This window comes from Meleagris gallopavo, chromosome 20 (genome assembly GCF_905368555.1).
Source record: "Meleagris gallopavo chromosome 20, MGAL_WU_HG_1.1, whole genome shotgun sequence".
Classification (NCBI taxonomy): domain Eukaryota; kingdom Metazoa; phylum Chordata; class Aves; order Galliformes; family Phasianidae; genus Meleagris; species Meleagris gallopavo.
In genome coordinates this window covers 6116323-6141272 of record NC_139423.1, presented here as the reverse complement: position 1 = coordinate 6141272, position 24950 = coordinate 6116323, and the positions used below count along the sequence as shown (strand labels likewise).

The 24950-nt window shown below is 50.2% G+C and overlaps 1 protein-coding gene and 1 long non-coding RNA gene across 2 annotated transcripts in view; one reads left to right on the top strand and one right to left on the bottom strand.

Moving 5' to 3' along the window:
• Window positions 1–24950, bottom strand: part of LOC104913798 (uncharacterized) — a 101641-nt gene that overhangs the window by 27161 nt on the left and 49530 nt on the right. The gene's annotated exons all lie outside the window — the stretch shown is intronic.
• On the top strand, window positions 20201–24849 carry SOX9 (SRY-box transcription factor 9). Its single transcript, XM_010721506.2, has 3 exons — window positions 20201–21012; window positions 21883–22136; window positions 22577–24849. The coding sequence occupies exons 1-3, from the start codon at window positions 20582–20584 to the stop codon at window positions 23377–23379; spliced, it is 1488 nt and encodes a 495-aa protein (XP_010719808.2). The 5' UTR covers window positions 20201–20581; the 3' UTR covers window positions 23380–24849.

Below are 24950 nucleotides of genomic sequence, written 5' to 3'. Positions count from 1 at the left end.
ACAGCTCTGCCAACACCTCACAACCTCTGAGCAAAAGATGTCCATCTAACATCCAATTTATAGATGCAAGTGCAGGGAAGGGCTGCCATTCCCATTACATCATTTAACCTCTGAGAGCACCACAGGGCCAGGAGGAGCCCTCCCAGCCCCCTGCTTGTCCCCAGGCCTCCAAAGCACTGCAGCGTGCTCCCAGATGTCTTATTTTCACACTTTATTTCAAACAATAAACCTTTTTCTCCGTAACTTGGCTCAAGCATTAACACTCCCAGTGCAGTTTCCTTTATGACAGCCTCAGGCTGCCCAGCAGCCCCCCCCACACCACTTAGCCCAACCCATAGCACCCCCAGCCCTCTCCCACCACTGCCCAGTCATGTCATTTCCTTGTTCTCCAGTGGAAAATAAAACAAATCCACTGAGGCTGTAAGGTATCAGGTAGGGCAAGGCAAAGGGCCAGCAGCTGTCCTAGAACTGTCGTCCCCCCCAACACCCCAAATACAAGTAAAGGTGCTCAGAGACAACACTGCAGTTTCTGCCCTCCCCATTTCTCCTGCATGTGATCCCCAAAACAATTGGGGATCTGCACTGCACTTAGGAAGCAGCACCAAGCAGATAACAGATTCCTGCCCTGAAGAGCTCACAGCCTGAGTAGATTCTATGCACGGGAGTGTGATGACAGACTATTTCTCAGCTTAGTGCTGCATATGAGATTTCATCAGATATGGTGTTAGAGATGCCCTTTACATCTGCTTCTCTTTCTCTTCTTTTTTTTTTTTTTAATAAAGCCAACAGGAGGCTTTTCCCTAACAGCTTCCAATGACAGCCCCCCACTCCCCCTCATCACTACTGGGAGCATCCACAATCAGCATCATTCTTGTCACAGAGATGGGAAACTGAGGCACAGAGATGGGAAACTGAGGCACAGAGACAACCTACATGGCTTGCCAAAGGCAAAAATATCCATGTTGCAGAAACAGATATCCCAAAGAAACACAGCTTTGAGAGGCATTATCACAGGCTAGATGCCAAGATGTGTCAGAAGAGAAGAGAAAAGGCATTCCAAATCTAGCAGGAAATATTTAACAAATCCTGATGTCCCCAATGCTCACGTCAACTTAAAATCTTAGCTAAACACTGGGCAGTGCCAGGGGGTGCTCAGGCATCACCATGTCCCCCCAGTGCCTCCTGCACCAGGACAGGGCACCTGCAGGGAGCAGTCCTGCTGCTGAGACCCCATGCAGCCACCCCAACAAGTCCAGCTCTCAGCAGCAAAAGTCTTGATTTGTTTCCCACTTCAGGCTGGAGAGTGCTAAGAGTCTTTGCACTGAGATGCTGTACATGTACTCATATAAAGAGGCATATACGTACCTACGCATCCAGGTGTTTGTGCAAAGCAAACCATTCCGACATCTGCAGCAGGTGCATGGCCAAAACACAGCTCAGACCCGGCTCAGCCCGAAGAACAAAGCTGCAGAAAGCCCCCGAGCTTCCCCTTCCCCACTGTCCTTCCTGGTCTGTGCATTCTCCATCAGCATCCTCAGCATCCCCGTGCAGCAGTGAGACAAGCGGGCTGCACAGTAAGGCAATGAGTTTGGAGTGTGCTCCCTTCTCATCTCCCACGCTGCTCTGTTTGCACGCTGCTGGCCCGTGTCAGGAGGCAGGGGATGGAGGAGATGATGGGAGTCCAAGGACACCTTTTCTTAAGCCCCATTCATAGTGTAGGCATGGCATAACAGCCCGGCAATTGTTCTCCCAAATGTCACCTTCCCGTGTAGGGCACTGAGCTGACAAAAGCCTCTTACGGGCATGTGTGGGAGGGAGGATTCTTTATTATTTTTCTAAGCATTACATCCTTTTAACAAACACCTCCAGATAAATCCCTCCGTGCACAGACGGATTCTTCCCTCTTTCAACCAGCTCTTCCTCCTCTCCCCCCTCTGCTTTCCCTTTCTCTCCTTCTCCCTTCCCTGCTCCCCACAGGAACAAGCTGCCTCTGTCTGTGCATTCCTGCCAGCCCTGCTTGCTGCCTGCGCCCGAGGTCTGCATTGGCGGGGGGGCAGGCAAGAAAAAGCAGCGCCCAGTGACTGTTGTGTCATCAGCTTAATATCTGAACAGGAAAAACAAAGGTGCTTCAGAGAAGCAACATCGATGCCGTGCCCCTGCCCCCAGCTTGGAGGAACTCAGAGATAACGAGGGCTGAAAGAAAGGCATGAGAATAATTAAAGCTACCCGAGCGATTCCTGGACGTATTGCAGCTGCTGATAGCCCAGAGGGTAATACACTCCTGGTATTATCACAACCATTGGCACAAAGGGACGGGTGCTGGGTTTGGGGTTTAAAGCTCTTAGGTGCAATAATTTTGGAGGGGGCGGAAAAAGTTCTTGGGAAGGGTACAGATGGGGCCAGGCTGGGTCCCTCCATGCTGGGATGAGGGTCCTTGCTGACACAGCCACCCCGAGCCCTGCTCTGCACCACCCGACACCATGGGCTTCCCCATGCCAACTCTGAGCTGAACTCACTCAATGTGGTGCTCCGCTGGGTGAGGGCACTGTTAGTGCCACCACTACTGCCAGCCCTGCTTGCCCACAGTGTCACCACTGCTGACGCAACAGGGCAGAGCAAGCTGGGAACAAAGCGCAACAGGTGCAAGGGATTAATGACCCGGACGATCCCTTTGTTCACATGAAACAACTTCAGGCTCCCAGCTGCTGAAGTTCAGGGTTGGGCTCTGCATCTCCATGCGCTGCCAAATCAAAATCCCAGCAACTGAATCAAGCTCATTGATTGCCAAAGCCATCCCTGCCTGCAGCAGCACCACAGGTTAGGATGTTTGCACCAGAGCCAATACCACGAGCATCTTCTGTAGGGTTGGACTGCTCTCCTGCAGAGCTGCTGTCAGCCCCAAGCCAGCGCCCATCCACGTCCCAGCACTCATTGTGTGTGCTCAGTGAGACAAACCACACACTGTAACAGAGCTGACCTCACATGCCAGCTTTGGGGTCATTCCCCATCAGTGCTCCCAATGCTCCACATCACTTCATCAGTCTAAATTTGCTAGAATTTGCAGGATTTTGCACACAGGTGGGTACTGAGGAGGGAAAAGCACTAAAGGGAGCAAATGGCAAAGGCTGAAATAAGTGTGCTGCTTGGGGTGGGGGGCACAAAGCTGGAGAACTGTGCAGTTCCATAGGGCGAAGAAGGCAAGAAAGCAGAATCGAGACAGCATGGATGTGGAATTTTCCTGGGAAATCACAGAGATGACTGCGAAGAGTTTTGCACCCTGGTCTGTTGTTAGATAGAGCCAACTTCCATCCTATCTCAGTTGCATAATGTAATTAATAGTAATCCAAGCTCTGCTGTTATGCAAGAAATCTGGGGGCACTTTCTGTTCCAGTTTCATCTCACCACAATCACTGTGGATGCACATCGGAGCTAACGCCGCTTCCCTGCTCTGCATTCAGTGTTAACCTCATTAAGCAAAAGCATAGTCTGCCCTGTTTATTTATTCCACATGATCAAACCAGGATATTACTCACTGCGATAACACGGGTTAATTTTCAGTGAAGCCTCTCTTGGCAAACTTTTAATACAATGAATAACACACCTATCAGATCCGAGATAAAGGGCTGTCACGTCGTAACCTCATTTCAGCCTTTGGCCCAGTAAAGCTACACTTCAAGGTGCTGTAATTATGTTCCGCTGCTTTTGTACTTAATTGTTACCCATAAGAAAACAAAGCATAAAACTGAATGAGTTCAACATTGTTTAGAGCGAGCTGGGAGTGCGTGTGCGATGCTCGGTGCCATCCAAGGACACCCAACTGATTGACAAACACTGTATGGTTATTTTTGCTGGGAGAAAGGGTCTGCCCAGATCTGGTGTAGGTCCAGCAGGACAGACAGACAGACAGGAACCTGCAGGGAGCCTGGGGTCAAACCGTGCTCACAGCACTCCCTGTATTGAGCCAGACTGGGGGCACTGGGTGAAGCACAGACTGTATGCAGCCCACTGAGCAAAGAAACATCCACAGGACCCACTGGCAATGGGTTGTTTTAAAATTAGAAGAGTGTTTGAGAAAGCTGTTTCAGGAATGTATTCTGCAAGCCAACCTTTCTTCTCTTTTAATATCAAGGACAGCAGCAGCACAAACCTACGCAAGAGATGGCACGAGGCACACTGTTAGGGCAGGGAAGCCTTCCTGAGGTGTCAGAGCCACGATAAGTCCTGTTTAAACTTTACCTGGAGCTGAGTACTGAGTGTCAACACACACTGCCCAGGCACGCATCCAATTGGGGGCATAAATCACAGCCCAGACACATCCAGGCGCTGCGTAACGCCACGATTCCCACCGGAGCAGGACTTTCCCAGCAGGTTGCCCGCAGCCAGGTCGCTCCCCTCAGACATTTATTTGTATAAGGAACCCATCTGCGTGCATTATTTTTGTGTTTGTTTTCCCTGGTAGGCACAACGGCAGCGCTAGGCAGGGTACAGGCTGTCCCCGCAGCATCCGCGGACGCTGCTGAGATTGGAGCTGCTGTTTGCTGTTCCTCCCACCCCTCTCCCTACCAGCTTGGGAAGCAGCCACAAAATGCAAACAGGAGGAGGGCAGGAGCAGCTCCTACTGCCCCAAGTAGGAACAGTGCTGGAAGGGCTGCTGGGGGCAAATTTGGGGGTTTCATTCTCCACACGAAAGGGCACAGCAGGGAGGTGCTCCTCCTTCGGGAACTCATTAAATAACCCCAAACACCGCCACTTTCTAAAGCCACCATCACAGCATAGCATCACCTACAAGAGCACCGCCCAGTACAACACAACGCGACAACAAACGCATTTGGAGGTCATTCCCTGTAGCAGTGGCACCGTTTGCTTTCCCGAATGGGTTTTGCAATGGTTGCACTGACAACATCACCCTGCAGCCCTCGGTCCCCTCTGTCAGCATCCAGGTATGTTACAACGTGAACAGCATCCAGGCTGTGAGCTCAGTGAGCTCCGGATCAGCTCTTTGGGTGACGTAACTCATAATTAAAAACCCATGTCAATATCCTAAGAATTTCTTTTTCCCCAGATTGGGCAAAAGGAAGGTTAAAAAACACCATCTGTCATGGTGATTTATTTTCATATTTCTCCTTCCCTCGTTAAAGAGAAGCGGGCAGGGGAGAATGTTCATTTGAAGCTTGCAACATGTTTTATTAATTGATGGCAAATAATCCTAAGATAAAGTGCACAATAAATTCCTTAATGAGAACATATGGCAGGGAAAATTGATAGGAGGGAGCCTTTGAAGGTTTCCGCGTGAGCACAGTTACAACAAAAGGAGCAGGCAAAGTCTGGCAAGGAGGAGCTAACGTGCTAAAATCAGAGACAGCGGGGACATGGGACAGCCAAGCTGTGCCCACAGCATCCCTGTCCCTCCCCAGACACTGCCAATGCCCAACAGCTGCTTCAGGCTCTGTTCTGCCAGGGGCTGCCTAGCCTGGGCCAGCAGGCAGTGCTCTAAAGAACATCAGCAGCTGTCTGACGTGAAGTGCTGCATCTTGGACACAAATCAGTAAATAGAAACCAGCTCCCAGGATAAGGCTGATACCAAAGCATCCACGCCAACACAAAACACAGGTTTTTTCCAGGGTTGAAGTGCCTTAAGAGCAGCCCCCAGACTACCTTCAGCATCTCCCTTCTAATACCCTTGGAGTGCAGATGCATGAAGCAGCAATGTCATCAGCTCCAGTGCTGCAGGGTTGGAGGCAATGTACACCCCATGCTGCAAGCAAGAGGTGTCTCCAGTCTTCAGAGAACAGTTGCTTTTTAATTAAATCGCTCATTAAGTAGAAATAAAGGAATGAAAATGGGTTTGCATGGATAAACAGATCATTCCAGACCAGGACGTATTTCAGGCTTAGAAACAAAACTACTTTTCAGTAGCATGTGATAAGAAGTGCTTCTATTTTCCATTTTCCAACAACCAGCTCTGCAGAAGGCGACAAAGCTCTGATCTTTGACTCCAACAGAGGCGTCGTTGCCCACGCACCCACCTGCAGCCCAGAGATTCCTCTCACTCCTCCCACAGACTTTCCCTGCTCACAGAGCACACATGGCACATGGAGTTCCCTCAGCATTGTCCTTAGGAGCAAAGTCCTCCACCAGAGCCCCAGAGTTGGCATCATTCCTGTTCCCACCCAACATGCCAGCACCAGCTCCTGCAAAACAGACCCCAAATTGGCCCATCTGCTTCCAAAATGCTCATGTGAATACTGTTCTGCACTTGGATAAATGTCCATTTCCAAAAGGGGATGCTGAGATCCAACAGCCCAAACCCTGGGCAACAAAGCCTTGCTTTGGGATGGGAGCCACAAGCTGGAAATTCAGGTCACCAAAGCAAACATGATGGAGAGCCTTTGAGAAAGGAAACTTTGGGAAAGGGCTGTTCAGAATATGCCTTGTTCCTATTTGTTCAACAATGAGGAATCCACCTTTGAAATACAAGCATTCCATAGAACGCAGAGAGAGCAGGTAGCAGGATGCAGGTTTTCAAGCAAGATCCTCAAACCTCTTCATGGCTTGACCCTCCCCAGGCTCCACCCCACCTTCAGTGCACGCTTAGGACAGAAACATTTCACTAAAAAAAGAAAACCACACCAATATTTTTCATTGTTTGTTAAGCTAGGCTAAAGGTACTTTCCCTTATTGGCAGGCATGTCAAAGAAGTAACCATAAATCCTACCTAATTTTAAGGAAGCGGAGCTCTATAAAGCAAATGGCAATGCAGCATGCAGCCCTGTCATCTTTGGTTACTGTCCCCATCAGTAGCCTAGCCAAAGGGAGCCCCTGGGGGCCAACAACTCGACCCACGCCAAACTGAAATTAATTTGTGACTTTAGAGCTTCAGGCAGACTAGGAAATATGACAGATTTAATTTTTTGCAGACCTGCAACGACTAACCACTTTCTCTTTACAGTCACAGGCAGAAACCTGCAGAAAATGCTTTGCCCATCTGCTCTTTCCCCGCAGAGCAATACAATAGCTGGAACTCCTCCTGTCTGTCTCGAAGCTGCTGGCAGGTCTTTCCAAATTGCATCACATGGAGCCAAGGCAACACTACCAGTTCCATTTTCTCAAGAGATAAGGATCCCTGGGATTTCTGAGCACCCGTCATCAAAGCTGTTTCGAGCCCCTCAGAGAGTTGCTTTTCTCACATGATTTTGTAGAATAACAGAATGGTTTAGGTTGGAAGGGATCTTAAAGATCATCCAGTTTCAAGCCCTGCTATGGGCTGGGTGCTCCCCACCAGCTCAGGCTACCCAGGGCCCCATCCATGGCCATGGGTACCTCCAGGGAACCTCCAGGGACTCTCTGAAAGGTGGTTCTCACCTGTCAGGGCATGGCATGCAGCAGAGGGGCCAGGCTGGCCCTGTTCCAGCTGGCCTTGTGTTTGGGCCCCAACCTACAGCAAGATGACTCCAAGGTGTTTGGGTGTCCCAGAGCACCACAGACAAGGTTTCACTACTGCAAGCAGCATCTCTTGCCTCATTTTTGTCCCAGCCGTCACAGAACGCCAAGCTGGTTTCTTCACGGCAGATTTTTGGACCACGTTTCTCCAAAGCAGGCACCAAACCCACCCCATGTGCTCAGCATTCTGCTGCGCATCGGTGCTGCATCCCCCCTCAGCCCTCAGCCATCCCCCTCCAGATGTTCCGGGTACACGACTGGGAATGGAATCTGACTCCAGAGGAAGGGATTTCAGACCTGATTTAGCAGTTTACCTCCAACGTTTGTCCTGAATTTTTACGGAGTGGTTCGAAGTCAAGCTGAGAAGTTTCTCAAGCCCCTGGCCGAGGCAGGGGCTGCGCATTGCCAGCGCTCACCCTGTACCTCCCCACAGATTCTAGGAACTTCACCCGAGCAAAGCAGGAATTTTTCAGCATCCTCCCTACCTCGCCCTGTGCTTTTTGGCTGGGGTCGCACAGTGCCGTTTGGCCTGTGCTGGCAGCCAGGTGCCAAGGTATATATGTACGTACCCATCAAAATGAGTAGAGCTGCTGAATTAAGTTCTGGAGCAAAACCTGGTAGGACAATAAAACCCATTGATGGTGGAGCGGAGGCCAGGTCTCCATCCCTCCGTGCCGCAGTCCCCACAGCAGAGCCCTCTTGGGCTGAGCCATCTGAGCAAACTCAATGGACAAGGCTCGGCTGCCAGCTCTCTGTGGGTTGAAGTCTTTCTCTGGGGCCCTACCCCCAAGCTCACAGCCCAAACCCATGTTGGATGGAAGAGGGAGCCCGCATGCAGACAACATCCTCCCAATGGCTCAGCACTTGTAAATGCAGACTGGCAGGAAAATCCAACATAGCTACTGACATACCAAATGGCTACACGACAAGGGATAAATATGAAAAAAAAAAAAAAACAAGATAACAATAACAAAAAAAAACAACCCAAGATAAAACAAACACTAGGATGTCCTTTTGCAGTTGCTCTCTGACCATAATAACAGCTTGAACACTAGTTTATGATGCAAACAGCCAGTAACCTACTGCTGGAAGCTTGTGGAATGAGCTGCAGTGATAGCAGATGCTCAGGTAGATGAGAGCAAGGCAGCACAAGGACCTGATTGGCTGTGAGTTGCAAACCACAGGCTGAGCCGTTGATGCTGGCCATCTGCATGTGAAAAAGCAAACATATAAATAAAAATTGCTGTAAATGGCAGAAAATGATGCTAGAGAATGCTCCCACTGGCTTGGCTCCTCTTTAGCCCTGGAAGCTGAGCTGTGCTGCAGCCAAGAACGGCCTGAGCCAGCCTGAATCCCACCTCTGCACCCAGTGTGTAGTCTGGGCTGCAAACCCTTTCCCACCCACACTTGTGGGAACAAGAGAGAGGCTGTATGCTTGCAGTCTTGAAAATTATTAATAAAAATGTCAATCAGTTGGTCAGAGGGTGTTTTTTAAATTATTATTAATATTGTACAGTTTTGAATGGCACAAACCCTCCAGAATTGCAAAAACCTGTTGAATGCAGATTTGCAAATGGTGGAGTTTGCTTTCTGCAGAGAGACTCACACTCAGTGGGCACCAAAGAGGCTGCTGGCAGCCTGCACCAGGGCAGAGCCCACCCGACATCTCCCACATGCATGCAGTAGCTCTCACTCACCCCCACACTGTTTGCTGGACCTAAATAACTTCAGATGAGCCAAGGGTGTGCTGGGTACCCAAGTTGAAAGCTGCCACATGGAAAAATGCAACCTTATCTTCTCTTACTCTTGCCTGTATTTCCAAAGGACAGTTGTGCAGTTTCACTGTGTCACAGAATCATACAATCATAGAATAATTAAGATTGGAAATGACCTCTAGGATCACAAAGTCCAACCCCAATCCACCCCCACTGTGTCCACTGACCATGTCTCTATGTGCCACATCTCCACAGTTCTGGAACACCTCCAGGGACAGTGATGTGGATCTGTCAATCTGAGAACTTCATTATTTGGACAAACCGACACTTTGGGAAAGGACAGAGCTCCTAAAGAACGGAGCTATGTGACAGAAAGCGGTCAGGGAGTAGAAGGGAACCAATGGAGGTGGGGGCTGTAAAAGGAACATAGAAAGGGATATGGTTAGCGGGCATGGTGGGGTAGACAGGGGTTGCACTTAATCATCTTAGAGGTCCTTCCCAACCTTGATGATTCTATGATCATACCAAACCCCACTACTGCAAGCAAACCCTACTGATCACCTGCTACCTGCAGATCTCAGTCATGCAATTCATTCTCTTGGAGATCATCATAATTAAAAAAAAAAAAAAAGACAGATGGCACACCCTTAACTGGAGATATTTTTGTAATGATTGAATGCTGGCCTGGAGCCAACCTGAAAGTTCAGGAGGAAGGGATTTAGGACTGATCTCCAAATTTCACAACTGGTCCCATGTACAAACAGGGACTTGCCCAAAGTCCCATATTCAAGAGTTTGAAGTCAGATCTTGATCTGAATTTGGTGGCTTGGGCCAATTTCAAGAATCACAAATGACCTCCATTTATTATTATTATTGATAATAATAATAATAATAAAGCGTTACTTTGTGCAGGAGCTCTGAGGTTCATTGTGATACACAGACAAGTAGTTAGAGCAGGGGCAAGGCGTGCAGCTGGTGCATGCAGGTGGGATTTGCATTGTCTGCAGCAATGGGGCCAAGCTCTGCCTGCACTAAGGTGGGAAGGTGCATTGCATCCACCACAAGCATCCACCACAAGCATCATGACCAGGGTTAGGGTTAGAGCTGCTCCCAGCTCAGCACTGGCCACCAGCCTCCATGGAAGGCATTTCAGCAGGCAGGAGCTGGGAATGTCAGGCACCACATCAGTTCCATGCAAGCCACACTAACTCAAGATTGCACGCAGCAAGTTTGTTGGGCTTGAAGGAAAAGTTTTGTGAATAGGGTTTTCTAGTTCTTGTACCATGACTGTTTTGGAGTTCGTTTAGTGAAAGAACCAACACTGCAAAAGAAACTTCCACCTGCAAAAGAGTGATGAGGACTAGAGCCTGGAGAGGATGCCTTGGAGCATCTCTTCCTAGCTGGCTCCCAGCAGATTCCCAAGAGCCTTTAGGCTGCACATCTTCACACCCACAAACCCCTCCGTGCTCACCAGGAGCACACCCAGAAAAGCAAAGCTGCTGACTGTAGGCACAGAGCTCCGGGTTTTGCTGCTTTCCATGCAATGCAAATCCTCCCCCGTGATCTTGGATGTGCACAGATGGGTCAGTGCTAGCAGATCAGCCATCTTCAGGCTGAGACCACTGCACCAACCGATCCTGTTCCTCAATAGTATTTGCAAAGGAGTGCTTATTTCCTACTTGCTGGGTGTGCTCATGGGCACTTTGTCCCTTTAAATCATTGCCCACAGCCACCAGTGCAAAACACTGAGCAGCACTCGCTGCAGGTGCTCAATGGCATCAGATTCAAGGAGTGGATAATTAGTATTGAAAGGTGTGATTGCAGCCAAGCAGGCTGGCTAATCAGCTACTGATTTCACCCTAATGTCCCAGATCACTTAGAAATTTAATCTGGAGGTGGCGGGAGGGACAGAGGAGCAGTAACTGGAATTACTGTGGAAATGCAGTATCCCTTTCTAAACACTGCACAATTACAGCAGTGACTTGGTTACCTCCAATTCATCCAGCCAAGCCCAAGTTCACAAACACTGAAACCTTGCATACACTTTTTTCCTCCAGTCCTTCTCTGCACCAGGTCAAACGATCTCCCATCCATCCCAGGATATTGGCAGTTGGGTTGGGGAAAAGATTCTGGGTCAGTTTGATATCTCTGCCTCACTTAAATCATAATACATAAACGCCTGCTCTCTGTTCCAGCACAGATCCATCCCACCTGCACGCACACGGCTGCACCAAACCTGTTCCACTGAGAACAAGGAAGCAGAGAATCACATGGAAATAGAAGGAAATTAAGCAGGAGGAAATAGGAGGAGGACGCAGCGTGGAATATTTAATCACAAATCACCAGCTCTGTGCATTTTGGAAGGCCATTAGAGTGGCTGTGTAAGAACAGCCCTTGGGTGAACATGGCACAAGGAGGGCATGGGCACTTCAGCAAAGTGCTGTGCATTTTCTCTGGCCAATTTTGTCCAGCTCTGCAAAGTCAGGCACAAGATGTTCAAAGTTAATCAGCATTTGGAGCTGATGGGGAACTGATCCCCCCAGACAGCCCTAAAAATGATGATATTTGGCTCAAGAGTCATATCCAGGCAGAGGTCCCCTCTAGTCTCACACTCCCAGCTCTTGCATTCACAAATGCTGTGTGACCAGTCAAACTGGATTGGATTTTCTTCAGGGGATTTTTTTCCTATCCCAAAATACAACCCTCCTACTGCAGCAACACAGGAAAAAAAAAAAAAAATGTGGACTTTATCTGTTTCAGGTTTCAGGTGCTCTGGGAGACCTCAGATTTGTCACTTTCTGCTAGGAAAGATTTCCTCTCCAAAGGAGCAGTGATGCAGTGGCACAGCTGCCCAGGGAGTGGGGATGTCACCATCCCCAGAGGTGTTCCAGAACCATGGGGATGTGGCACTGAGGGATGTGGTTATGGGCATGATGGGGATGGGTTGGAGTTGGGCTTGGGGATCTTAGTGGTCTTCTCCAATCTCAATGATTCTCTGGTTCTTGGAGGCTGATTTTTATTTCCAAGGGACAAACCTTGGTGTAATTTGGTGTGGATCTGGACCTGAAAACTACTCTTGGAGCCACTTGAAGCAAATGATAAGCTCAGAGCTCAGTAAATGACCAAGCAAGTTGTGTGGGCAGCAGAAAACAGGAGCTGCATCCCACAGCTTGGCCTCAACCCCATGGATTCTCTGAGGTCTCATACAGGTGAAGCTCACACTATCATTCCTTTTCTCAGCAACGTATTGCATCGTACCTCCACACAGCCCCAAAGAACTGATACCTTTGACACTGTCAAAACCTCACACCCACTTTCCGTGCTCGCTGTGAGCCCAGGCTGCAGTGCACAGCCCCGAGGCCAAGTGGGACCCAGGCAGAGGATCCAAACCTCCCTTTGTTCCAAAACTTGGCTCATTCACTTTTCTTCCCTCCCCTCCACCCCTTTTCTTTTTCTTTCCTTTTTCTTTTCTTTTTCTCTTTTTTTTTTTTTTTTTTTTTAAGGTAACAATACATCCTTTCAGGCTCTGCCAAAGCCCTACTCAAGCCCACTCCGATAAGAGCTGGCAGGAAAGGTAACTGCCATCAATATTTTGGTGAATGTTAACCACCTGAGGACAACCCGGGTGGGGGATCCCAACGGGCGGCTGCGAGCACCTGGGCTATGTTGGAAAACACCACATTAAAAGTCCTCTCCCTCCCAGATCCCCCTCGAATTCCCAGGATACGCTCTCCAGCGTAAGTGGCTGTAAAGGCAGTGCTGAGCCAGGACAGTGTGCTCCACTTGGAGGTATGTTTTCGTGATGCTTCTTTTGCGGCCTTTTCATTTACTCCGCTAAAATATTATTCTTCAGCCAGAGTTTATTTTGGATAAGTGCGGCTCCAAGTCCAACTTTGGGAGCCCTAAATTCTCCATCGCGGGATTCAGAATTAAATGTTAAAAATGAAAAAAAAAAAAAAAAAAAAAAACCCTAAAAATGGGAGATGTCTTTTGGTCGGGGTCTCCCAGACAGCGCTGCCATTGCGGGTGCTGCACAGCAGAGCTTTGTCTCTGTCCTGCAGGAACACCTGTCCTCATCCCTGCCTTCAAAGTCAAAAATCGCTCCTTGTGTTGTGAGTAGGAACTCAGGATTACGATAAAGAGCGGTTTCAGCCTGACAGCAAATTAAAGTGCAAGCCAAGGTATATATACATCATTCGGAGATGTATTTATAAGAGGGTTTTTTCCCCTAAAACCAGAAAAATATAATGATATTCTGTCGCGGAGTCTGAGACTTTCTGTGTTATTATTAAGACATAGCAAACATTTCTAGGTAAAAACCTGTGAGCTGGATGGCGTTCTTCTCAGAATAAGCTTTCCCCACTTAGCAGCAGGATGAATTTTTTCTCGTGTTCGTGCAAAAAAAGTATGTTTTTTTGCCAAGCTAAATGGCCAGCGCATATTTCTCATCTGTCACAGATAGGAGAGACAGGTAGGCAAAAAAACCAGCGTTCCTTGCTCTCCCGATTGCTGTTTTTCTATCGTACTCTGCTTCGCTGTAATAATTTTAACGTGATGAGTGTTATGCTGTGTTTTCTTTTAACTGTAAGCTACAGCCCTTCCTTCGGGTTTGGAAGGTGAATAAAGCAAATGAAAACAGAAGGGAAGCAGAATAAATTATCAGCGCTGAACAAAAGCAAATTCGACAAAGTAATTGCTGTTTATGGAGTAAATAGTGATGCTGGGATAAATCAGCACACCCCACTCCTCTCTCTGGCCCTGGGATAGGTATTAAAAGCCAGCGCTGGATTTTGTGCCTTGGGGGCAGCCCTGCAGATCCCATTCCGACCCTTTAGCACTATTATTATTCAGGGAAACACTGTGAATTATCAGCATGGGGCAAAACAGGGAGGAAACAGGCAAAGGGGAAGAGCTCAGGGTCGCGTGCATCCCGCCAGCCCTACAAGCAGCTTCAAAACGCCTTCAGATGGGTTTCCCATTGGGAAAGGAGCCCACGAGCTGCGCAGGGCCACATCCCCCTCTTCCAGGACAGAGCACCATCAGCACCAACAGAAAAACAATGTCCTACGTGAGGGTTAGCAAAGTGCTCACCGCTTGCTCCTGCCCCTCATTGCTGGGCACATCCAACAGGGCAAGCATGTGCCCAAAACTGGGCACTTGGAACCTGGTTTTGGTGTCTCCATGCCCAAAGGCAGAGCAGGGAGGGAGCGGTGACGGGCACAAAACCATCAGGGAATGAGAGCACGGTGTCCCCAGCCCGCCCATGGGGAACCACAGCGTGGGCAGCAAAAGGGGGAAACTCATCGAAATTCTCAGACATGGCCAAAGATTTATGTTATATGTGAAATAAAATATTTATATAGCGCTCAGGCACACAGCTACGCACTTGGCACAGGGGAGGAACAGCAAGACACAGACGTATTTTCGGTATATGCGAGTGCATGCATACGTGAGTCTGTGTTTAGATAGATACATATATTTAAAACAAATCCCTGTTTATTGCTCAGCAGAGAAAACTGCCATTTTTTTACATAAATAACTCCAATGCAAATAAACTCCCCACCCTGAGCAAACTCAACGCGATCCCGTCGCAGATTTCTCTATTTTTCAAATAAATCATCGTTCCACCCCAACATGGACCTGGCAGCTTGGATTTCCAAATCACTCAGGAGCAGCGCTGGGATGGGAGCTGGAAGCAGCCCAAACAAACAACTTTACAAGTTCCAGAAGCCGGGTGCCCCCATCCCCACCACCCCCTCTTTTCTCTCCTTTCGGGAGGGGTGGGCGCTGGCCCATAGGAAACCAGTGACCCAGGGACATCTGCAAGCGATTAGGATGCAGACTTCAGGTAGCTCCCAGAAACACGTGCTGTCCACATTACACCCTCCAAGTATATTTCCACAACTTTACTTCTCCAAATAAACAGTCGGGCTCTCCCTGCATTAGCAAGGAGCTGCACAAACAGGTAGAGAGAATGGCAGTTTTATTCCCCCTTCCAATTCTGATGGATTTCTTGTAAGCTGTTGCCGGGCTGCGTAATTTGAACTATTGCTTGGAAAACATAATAGGGCCGGTTTAAAATTACTGCCATGTATTTATCTGTATGTGACTATGAAACATGGTGTACAATTTGCACAGCACGTTAACGAACAGCCGCTTATGGGAGCGAGCGGTGCCAAGCTCAAATAAACTTAAAAAATAGATGCATTAACCAGAATCCACCAGGATTTAAGGCTGGGTTGGGAGAATTCCTTTTAATTACTATAATCGGGTTTTCTGTCTTTCAAAGCAAACTTTCTTTTAACTGCTTTAAGAGAGGGGGTCTTGGGGATGCCATGCTGAGGACACCGCGTCTCTGTGGCTGCGGATGGACCCCGGGAGGACACTGAGCACAGACAGCAGTGACAGCGGCTGTGATATGGGACACTGCTCCTTTATGGGAAGAGCAAAACAGAGGGAGAAGACAATGCTGATCACTCATAGCCACCGTGTGCTCAGGGTCGTTTGTCTTTTAAAGGAGAACTCGGTGCTGCTGTAAATGAAAGCTGCACCTTTTGTGCTCGTTATACCTGAGCTTTGATTCTGGCTTTGGTCGCTTCACCCAAAGTCATTCAAACCAGACAGAGTTATCTCGGTGTCCCGCTGGGGACTGTGCACAGAGCTACCGGGGTGGATGGGGAGAGTCCAGAGCCCCCCAGCTGAGCATCAGCCCCACAGGGACCGGAGCTGGTGCACAGCTGCTCCTTGGAGCCCCAAAACATGGCAAACCCACAGCATTCAACAGCAATACCCAAATGGGGACAAAGGCTTGCATGCAAGATAAAGGTGCATCTTGAGGAGAAATAACAATAATAACAACAAAAAACCGTCCTCCTTCTCAACAAGAAGAAACACTCAGCACTTTTTGCGTGTTTCCATTCCCCTCTAACTGAGCCTGATAAATTTTCCATTTGCCGACATTTGCGGAGCCTGGAGACAAGCGCTGCGAGCAAATAAATAAATAAGCAAGAAACGCATTTCTTTCATCTCCAGAAACCAGCACTTGTGAGGCACAACTCTGTGCACGGTGCTTTCTGGCTGCAGCAGAAGGAGAACACCACGGCGGGGTTCTGCGTGCTCACATGGGAGCCAGGGAGCATTAACCTCATCCCGTGCTGCCCTGTGCTCAGCTCTGGGCTCCAAAAGGAGGGAAGAAATCCCCACTTTCCCCTTCCTTTTCTCAGATTGTCACACTTGGAGTATTTTCCAGAGGAAAAAGCGTTTCTCTGATCCAAAAGCCTTCAGCATTTTCCCCAGTGCTGTTTCACGGCCTCAATGGAGGTGCAGCGATTTCACAGCCACAGCCGACAGAGGTGGGCAAACAACCAGTGCCACCCGACTCCCTCCATAGAAATAATCACAAACACTTCCTTGCAGCCCTGAGATTCTCCACTCCCGACTTCTGAAATTCTTTTGCTTTATCCAATCCACTGGGGCGGCGAGATGGGATTTTCGGGCACGAATTATAAAGGCCGTAAAAGCAAATATCTTCAGGCACTCAGTGCAAAATTTTACACACCAAGAAGGGGGGAACCCAGCCCGAGCTGCAGCTCACCCAAACCAGGTCTGGTGTTCAATCACAGCACAGCGTTGCCTGCAGCTCAGCCCGGAGCAGCTGTGCCTTACTGGGACAGATTTCTAAGCATTGAAAACAAGAACGCAAACGCACCACGTCAAGCAATTCCGAACTACGCCTGCAAAATGAATCGATAATTTCACCACCAATTTGCTAAAGCCCTTCGTTCAGTACAATGACCTCCTGATGAGGACACCCCAACCCCTGCCCGAGAAATGCTTGGGAAATTGAAAGCTCAGTGAGTGCGGTGCCAAAGGGCACCGAGTGCCACCAGGCAGGGCTGTGCCACCCACCCGTGGCCTGGGGCTGTGTTGTTCCCCCCCAGCTGCAGCTTTTGCAATGGAGAAGAAATATTCCTCGCTTTGCTCAGTAAAGGAGCAAAAACACTCATTGAGGAGCTGTTTTGTGCAGGGTGGGGTGCTGCAGAACCCCCATTTTTAATAAAGTGTCGTTGCTGAGGAGGGAGAGGCTTTTATAGGGGAGAGCGATAATTACACTGCGATTAAGTGCAGCTGAAAGCTGCCCCAAAACACAGCACAGCCCCCCAGGCCGCTTCCATGGCACAACCCTATCTGGCACTGCATTTTGTGCCATCAAGCAGTGGGCGATGCAGTTCTGATATCAGCACAAGGAGACATTGGTGCATCCCGGCTACCTGTTCTTAGGGACTGCCACTATAACCCAAAGCTTGCAGAGGGGCTGGGTGACATCAACACCAGCCCTACGAGGTCAAAAGAGGCAGGTGACAACACCACCCGCCCCACAACATCGGTGCCTATCACACCAGCAGGCTTTGGGCAGCAGCAACCTCGGCACAGCGAGGTGGATGAAGCCCCCCCCAAAAAACCACCTGCAAAACAAAGCTCATTTTGGAGCAAGAGCAAAACCCAATCGCTCTGTTGCACATCATTACTATGGGGCATTTGTATGGCTGGAGAGAAACACTCCCTGCACACCCACACGGCTGCTGCTGTTCTCTTTGCTGCTAAAGCTGCTGCCTCTCTCTCTACCCAGAGCCTTGAAGGGATTGTTGCCTAAATTACAATGATTTGGTTGAGCACGAGGGAGGAAAACCATGGAATGAGGTCCATAATCTGTGGGCTCCTTGCTAAAAATCCTTCCTGACATCCGAGCTCACCGCTTATGATAAAACAATGTAAATTCTACAAAAAGAAAAGGGAACTTCCATCCTGACCTACAAAGGGCACTCACAACCTCACAACGCGCCCATGATTAACCAGAGTGCCCCTACGGCCCAAAAAGCAGGAATTCAAAACAATAATTCCAAAATGATAAAATTACATACGATAACAGAACTGGGAAGCTCCTTTACGTTTCACTTTTGCTTATGGCTCAAACTTGTCAAACTGCTTTCTTTTGTTAAAGCAGAAGCAGAAAAGGCAGCGGCGCTTCCAGCAGACGGACTTTCGGAACGAGAAACGCTCTCATTCTTACGCTTTTCACTCCATCAAAGCTGCTCTGGTGTTTATCAGCAGCAGAGCTGCTAATTAATCTGTTGTCACCGCGTTTTTCTCCTGCAGGTATGCTGCTGGTTGGGGTTTTCCTGGCCAGCTCCAGCTGTGGGCACAGAGCAGTGCCCTTCCCGAGCAATCCGGGATGCTCCCATCACAAACACACACAGCAAAGGAAACCTGCAGGGCTCAGCTCCGCTCGCACACTGACCGAGAGCTGAAATAACCAAAGGAAAAGATTTCGAAATCCTCCCCTTGAACGTCTGCTGTGAGTTTAATTTTGTAAAATAATGACACAAAACTCAGCACATCTTCTCTGGGACACAAAGTAACAACACGGAGCGCTATGAAACGGTCTTCTGTGCTGCAGAGAACTGTAAGAAACCCCAAAAGCTCCCAAAGGAAACCCACCCCAGCACCCGCACTCCGTCCTTGCTCCTGCAGACAAAGGTCTGGAAATAGGACAGCACTTACAGGACAGCACTTACCTTCCAGCTCCCCTACAGATAACTACTCCCCCACAGTTTGCAAGCAAAAAAGTCTCGGGGCAAGATAGCAAAAGACAAGCAGGGTGCACTGGGGAGATTGCTTGCAGATGCGTTTATTCAGAGCTCCTTCCCTCGCTGCCTTTTGCTTTTTTTTTTTAAGCATTTTTTTTAACTTTTTTTTTTTACTTTTTTTTTTTTACTTTTTTTTTACTTTTTTTCACGTGCCATTTCCAGCGCTTCGAAAATCCCCTTACGAACAGGGAAGAGGGATGCGCACCGGCTGAGCCGGATCCTGCCCTGAAGGACAAAGGCTGCCAATAGCAGCAGCGTTAACGAAGCCCCCAGCCCTAAGACTCGGCCTGATACCAACAACTGCGCGGGGTGCGCCGAGAGCCACAGCTGCCCCGAGCGGGTCGGACGGGAGGAGGGCAGCTCCTACGGCTCCCAGCGCCCATCTGCGCTGCAGCGCATCGCCACCCCCTCCCTGACACCCAGCGAGGCGAGTCCTGCACTGAGCTCCATCCAGGTAACAGCTTCTCTCCCCCTCCAGCATCCCCTAATAAGTTTACTCGCGTGTCGTATGATTCACCGTAAGGGAACATCGTTGTATTTCAACACATAACCCTGCAACAGAGACACAAGTCCCGAAGAGCTCCGGCGCTTATTTGGTCACTTTCTGCTGTTTAGTTCCGATGATCAGAGTTGGACAACTTAGCAAAACTTTGCGGGTCGATGAGCCCCTTCGGCTCCCGAATGCCCGCAGCAGCGCGGAGCCGCTCCGTGGGGAAAGGGTGGAAAGAGGAGAACACTGTGGGGAAATAAGTAAATAAAATAAAATAAAAATTGACTTTAAACGCTGAATTAGAGTATTAGGGGAAAAAAAAAAAAAAAAAAAAAAAAAAAAGTAGAGTTTGGTCCGTAAAAAAAAATAAATGGACTGGGAGACTTTTAATAATGAAAAAAAAAAGAGGATTTCGGGCGCTCCCCGCACCCGCCGCTGTCCCACGCACAGCCGCAGCGGGGGCGGCGCCGCGCACGATTCGCGCAGCCCCTCCCCCCCTCCCCGCGGGGCGCGCAGCGCTCCCCGCCCCCGCGCGGCTCCGCGCGCCGTTCCTGAGCTTTTGGCGCCCCCTCCGGACGGCGGCACGCACCGCCCGCGGCTCCGCTCCCCACGCTGCGGGCAGAGCTCGGACCGCTCCGCGCCGATCCGCGGGAACCCCTCCGGCACGCAGCGCACGGATCTCGGCGCCCGGGAAGCCCGAACCCGCCGCGGGGCGGAGCGAAACGAAGCCGAACGGCTCCCACCGCCCCGCGCCCCACCCCGGCGCTCCCGCAAAACTTCGCGCGGCCGCCCCCCTGCGCGGCTCTGCGCGGAGCTGCGCGCCCGCCGGCCCCGCCCCTCGGCGGCGCCTCGACCAATCGCGTGCGCGCCAGCCCCCGGGAGCCGGCCGCCCATTGGCGGAGCGCTGCCGAGCCGAAATCGCCACGGAGAGTATTTATTCCCGCGGCGCGGAGCGGGCCGCAGAGCCGCGCTGCAGAGCCGCGGGGCGCGCCAGGCCCCACGCCGCCACCCACGGCCCCGCGCTTTTCTCTCCCTCGGCTTGCAAAAAGTTCGCCGCTCTTCTGATTTTTTGGCTTGGAGGAGTTGGGAAAGAGAAAGAGAACGTTAAAAACTTTTGCAAACTTTTCCAGCTTCTTTCCTCCTCTCGCAGCCGGGCTGCGCGCTGGTGGAGACTCTGTCTCTCCCGGTTTTGCTTTTTGTTTTTAACCCTTCCCTGCCCCTCAACCGCCCGGTTATTCTTTTCTTTCCATTTTTTTCCTCCCCTGATCCCCCTTTTGCCGCTTTCTCGCATGAATCTCCTAGACCCTTTCATGAAAATGACAGAAGAACAGGACAAATGCATCTCCGACGCCCCCAGCCCCACCATGTCGGATGACTCTGCCGGGTCTCCCTGCCCCTCCGGATCCGGCTCGGACACGGAGAACACCCGACCCCAAGAGAATACCTTCCCCAAAGGCGACCCGGACCTGAAGAAGGAGAGCGACGAGGACAAATTCCCCGTGTGCATCCGCGAGGCTGTGAGCCAGGTGCTCAAGGGCTACGATTGGACCCTGGTGCCCATGCCCGTGCGAGTGAACGGATCCAGCAAGAACAAACCCCACGTGAAGCGTCCCATGAACGCATTCATGGTATGGGCCCAGGCGGCTCGAAGGAAGCTGGCTGACCAGTACCCTCATCTGCACAACGCCGAGCTCAGCAAGACGCTGGGCAAACTGTGGAGGTGAGTGGGGGCTGGGAGTGATGCCCTGGGGTGGGTGGGGGGATGCTGGAATGGGATGCAGACTGCAGAGTTTCCTCCGGTTTTGACGGTGTGAGGAGGAGAGAGAAAAAGGAGGGAGAGGATGGTGAGAAGCCTGGAAAAGTTGCTGCAAAGTTTTGCATGCGCTGGCAAAGTTGTTTGGCAGAATATGAGGGGAAAGCAGAGAAAGGAGAGAGGGAAAAGCAGGGCAAAGAGAGCCCTAGAGCTGCCCTCTGCTCTTGCAAAGGTTTTATTCTGACTTAGCCATGCCCTGGGTGTGCTGCAGCCAGGGGAGCACTTGGTGATGTGCAGGGGAAGCAATGGGCCTAGATTGCATCAGCTCTGTGCAGAGCGAGGGGAGGGGGTGAAAGCTGCCAACCCCCAGGAGGGTGCCCAGGGGTGGCTGGGTGCCCTCCGCCTTCCAAAATAAGGCAGGGAGGGGTGAAAACCAGAAAGCAAGTGAGTCACCTGGCTGCCAATGAGTGTGACTGCAGAAAGGAGGAGCGGAGGGGAATCCTAAATTCACAGCAGGAGGAGAAAGTGGTGAGCAACTCTGGTCCTGGCAGCAGGCACAAGAGCCGTCACCCAAAATGCCCAGGGATGGGGGGGCCGGGGAGCAGTGGCACTCTCACACCTCTCATTTGATCACTGAAATGTGGGATGACAGCCAGCGTGTGCCCCGAACTGGGGGTTCAGTGCTGGAGGGGGGGGTTGCATCACTGTCTGTGGGGGCTGGGAGAGGTTTGGGGCTGATATTAATACCAGAGTGGAGGGAAAAGCTTGTGCTCCCTGCCATGAGCTGCAGCTGACCTCACCGTGTCCCCCAACCCCCTCCTTCCCCGTCCTCCTCAGGCTGCTGAACGAGAGCGAGAAGCGTCCCTTTGTGGAAGAGGCCGAGCGGCTGCGGGTACAGCACAAGAAGGACCACCCTGACTACAAGTACCAACCACGCAGGAGGAAGTCAGTGAAGAACGGGCAGTCGGAGCAGGAGGAGGGCTCCGAGCAGACCCACATCTCCCCCAACGCCATCTTCAAGGCGCTGCAGGCGGACTCCCCGCAGTCATCCTCCAGCATCAGCGAGGTGCACTCCCCCGGGGAGCATTCGGGTAGGTGTCACATCCCACACCCAGCTCTGGGGTCAGCAAAGCAGGCTGAGATCAGGGGCAGATATGGGGGAAATAACGAAAGTAAGGGGAAATGCGGAGCTACGAGCGCAGTGAGAAGGGGTCCACTAGGCTTGCCAATAGCAGTGCCACAAGTGCTGACCCATGTATGCCAGGGGCTGCTCTGAGGCTGCTTCCACCCTGCCCTGCCCATGAGAAATGCGAAGCTGTGATTCTTTTCTCTTTACTTGGTGCAACAGATGGGCACCCATAGCACCAGCATTCTCATTCTTTGCACTTGAAGATATCTGAGTTCCCCTATGCATCTGCCCACCCCCCCAAGCCTTAGGGACGAGGTTAACCATGAACACCGTTATCACGTTGGGCGCGAGGTGCCCGGTGCGATCCCCCCATCACACTCACACTCTCTCCTTCGCTTGCAGGGCAGTCACAGGGCCCCCCCACACCTCCCACCACCCCCAAGACGGACGCTCAGCAGCCGGGCAAGCAGGACCTGAAACGCGAGGGCCGCCCTTTGGCGGAAGGCGGCCGCCAACCACCCCACATCGATTTTCGAGACGTGGACATCGGCGAGCTCAGCAGCGACGTCATCTCTAACATCGAAACCTTCGACGTCAATGAGTTCGACCAATACCTACCCCCCAACGGCCACCCGGGGGTCCCGGCCACCCACGGCCAAGTCACCACCTACAGCGGTACCTACGGCATCAGCAGCTCGGCCAGCTCTCCGGCGGGCGCGGGGCACGCCTGGATGGCCAAGCAGCAGCCGCAACCCCCGCAGCCCCCGGCGCAGCCCCCGGCGCAGCACGCACTGCCGGCACTGAGCGGTGAGCAGGGCCCGGCACAGCAACGGCCGCACATCAAAACAGAGCAGCTGAGCCCCAGCCACTACAGCGAGCAGCAGCAAAACTCCCCGCAGCAACAGCAGCAGCAGCAACAACAGCAGCTGGGCTACGGCTCCTTCAACCTGCAGCACTACGGCTCCTCGTACCCCCCCATCACCCGCTCGCAGTACGATTACACCGAGCACCAGAACTCCGGCTCCTACTACAGCCACGCCGCCGGGCAGAGCGGAGGGCTCTACTCCACCTTCACCTACATGAACCCCACGCAGCGCCCCATGTACACCCCCATCGCAGACACGTCGGGGGTGCCCTCCATCCCGCAGACCCACAGCCCGCAGCACTGGGAACAGCCCGTCTACACGCAGCTCACCCGGCCTTAAAGCCACGTGAAGACAAATAAATAAATAAACAAACCAATCAGAAAGGAAAGGAAAAGAGGAAAGAGGAAAAAAAAAAAAAAAAAAAAAAAAAGGAAAAAGCATAAAAGAAGGCAGTGAAAGCAGAGGACTTCCGGCAGACTTTCCCTTCTTGCAAATCGAAATGATGATTTAAGAGGAAAAAAAAAAAAATGTTAAAAAAAATAAAAACTTGCTCGACTTCAAGCTGGGAAGTGCCCACAGCGCCTGGAGCTCAGTGCCAGCCCTAAAGGACCCAATGTGTGGGCATGGGCTGGAGGTGCCTCTTTTTGCTGGACTTTGGTTACGAGTTGGGTTTCTTGAGGGGTTTTTTTGTTGGTTTTTTTTTTTTTTTTTTTTAGCAGTAATTAAAAAAAGGAGAAAAAAAAAAATAGGGGCGGGAGGGGTGGGGGGAAAAAAGAAAAAGCTCAGTCCTCTGTGAGGAAATATTCTCTATTTTAAATATTTTTTAGTATGTACTGTGTATGATTCGTTACCAATTTGAGGGGATTTATACCTATTTTGTAGAGATTTTTTTTTTTTTTTTTTTTTGTAAAATGCTCTTTATTTTTCCAACAGCTGAAAAGTGAACGCTTAGCGGGGGCAGCGCTCGGGGGTTTTTGTGCGGTCAGAGGTATTTTTGTATAGCTCGGGGTCTTTTTTTCTCTAAGAAATTAATAAAAGGAAAAAAATAAAGAGGAAAGCAGAGCGGGGCCGCGTGCTTCTCGCTGCCATCGGTGCTGCATAGGGTCAGCTCAGCAGGGATGGGCGTGGGGAAGAAGAGGTTTTCTATTTTTCTAACTCGAGAGTAGAGCAGAAGTAAAAAGAAAGAAATGAAATAACTAAAAAAGAGCAGCCAGGAGGAGATTTTGTATCGTTATTTTTTCACAACCTTGAGCCTTAAAAAAAAAAAAAAAAAAGAAAGAAAGAAAAAAAAAAAAAGGAAACCAGCAAAAAAAAAAAAAAAGACACTCTGGATAAGCCTTAAAGCAGCCCTGTGCTGATCAGTTGGCCCAGCTCTGCGCACACAGCACGGGGCTCATACTGAGAGTCCCCAGCCCCAGGGGGTCAACAGAGACTGTTTGTTCCCTGAGAAGAGCAATTTTTAATCGCCATTTAATAATTAAAAAAAAAAAAAAAAAAAAAATCTCCCTTTTTATATTTTAAGTCCCTTCGAAGAGCGATGACATGGGAGCGTTGTTGGGAAGGTAACGGTGCCTGTTAAATTATGGTCAGAACTGTAACCAGTCCTTTTATTTATCTCTTTTAATTCTTTTATTATTATTATTATTATTCTTTTGTTTGTCTGTTTGGTTTGTTTTTCTGTATCCTGGGTTTGTACAAACTCGCGCTCTTCCCCTTTTTTTTTTTTTTTTTTTTTTCTTTCTTAAGGAGAAACTGGAAAAATTAAAAAAAAAAAAATAAAAATAAAAAGAAATTAAAAAAAAAAAAAAACCTCCAAACCTATATAAAATGTCTGACAAACTGAAAATTGCAAATGTAGCGCATCACTGAATCATTTGCCTTTGTTTCCTGCCTCAGCTCTATGGGACACA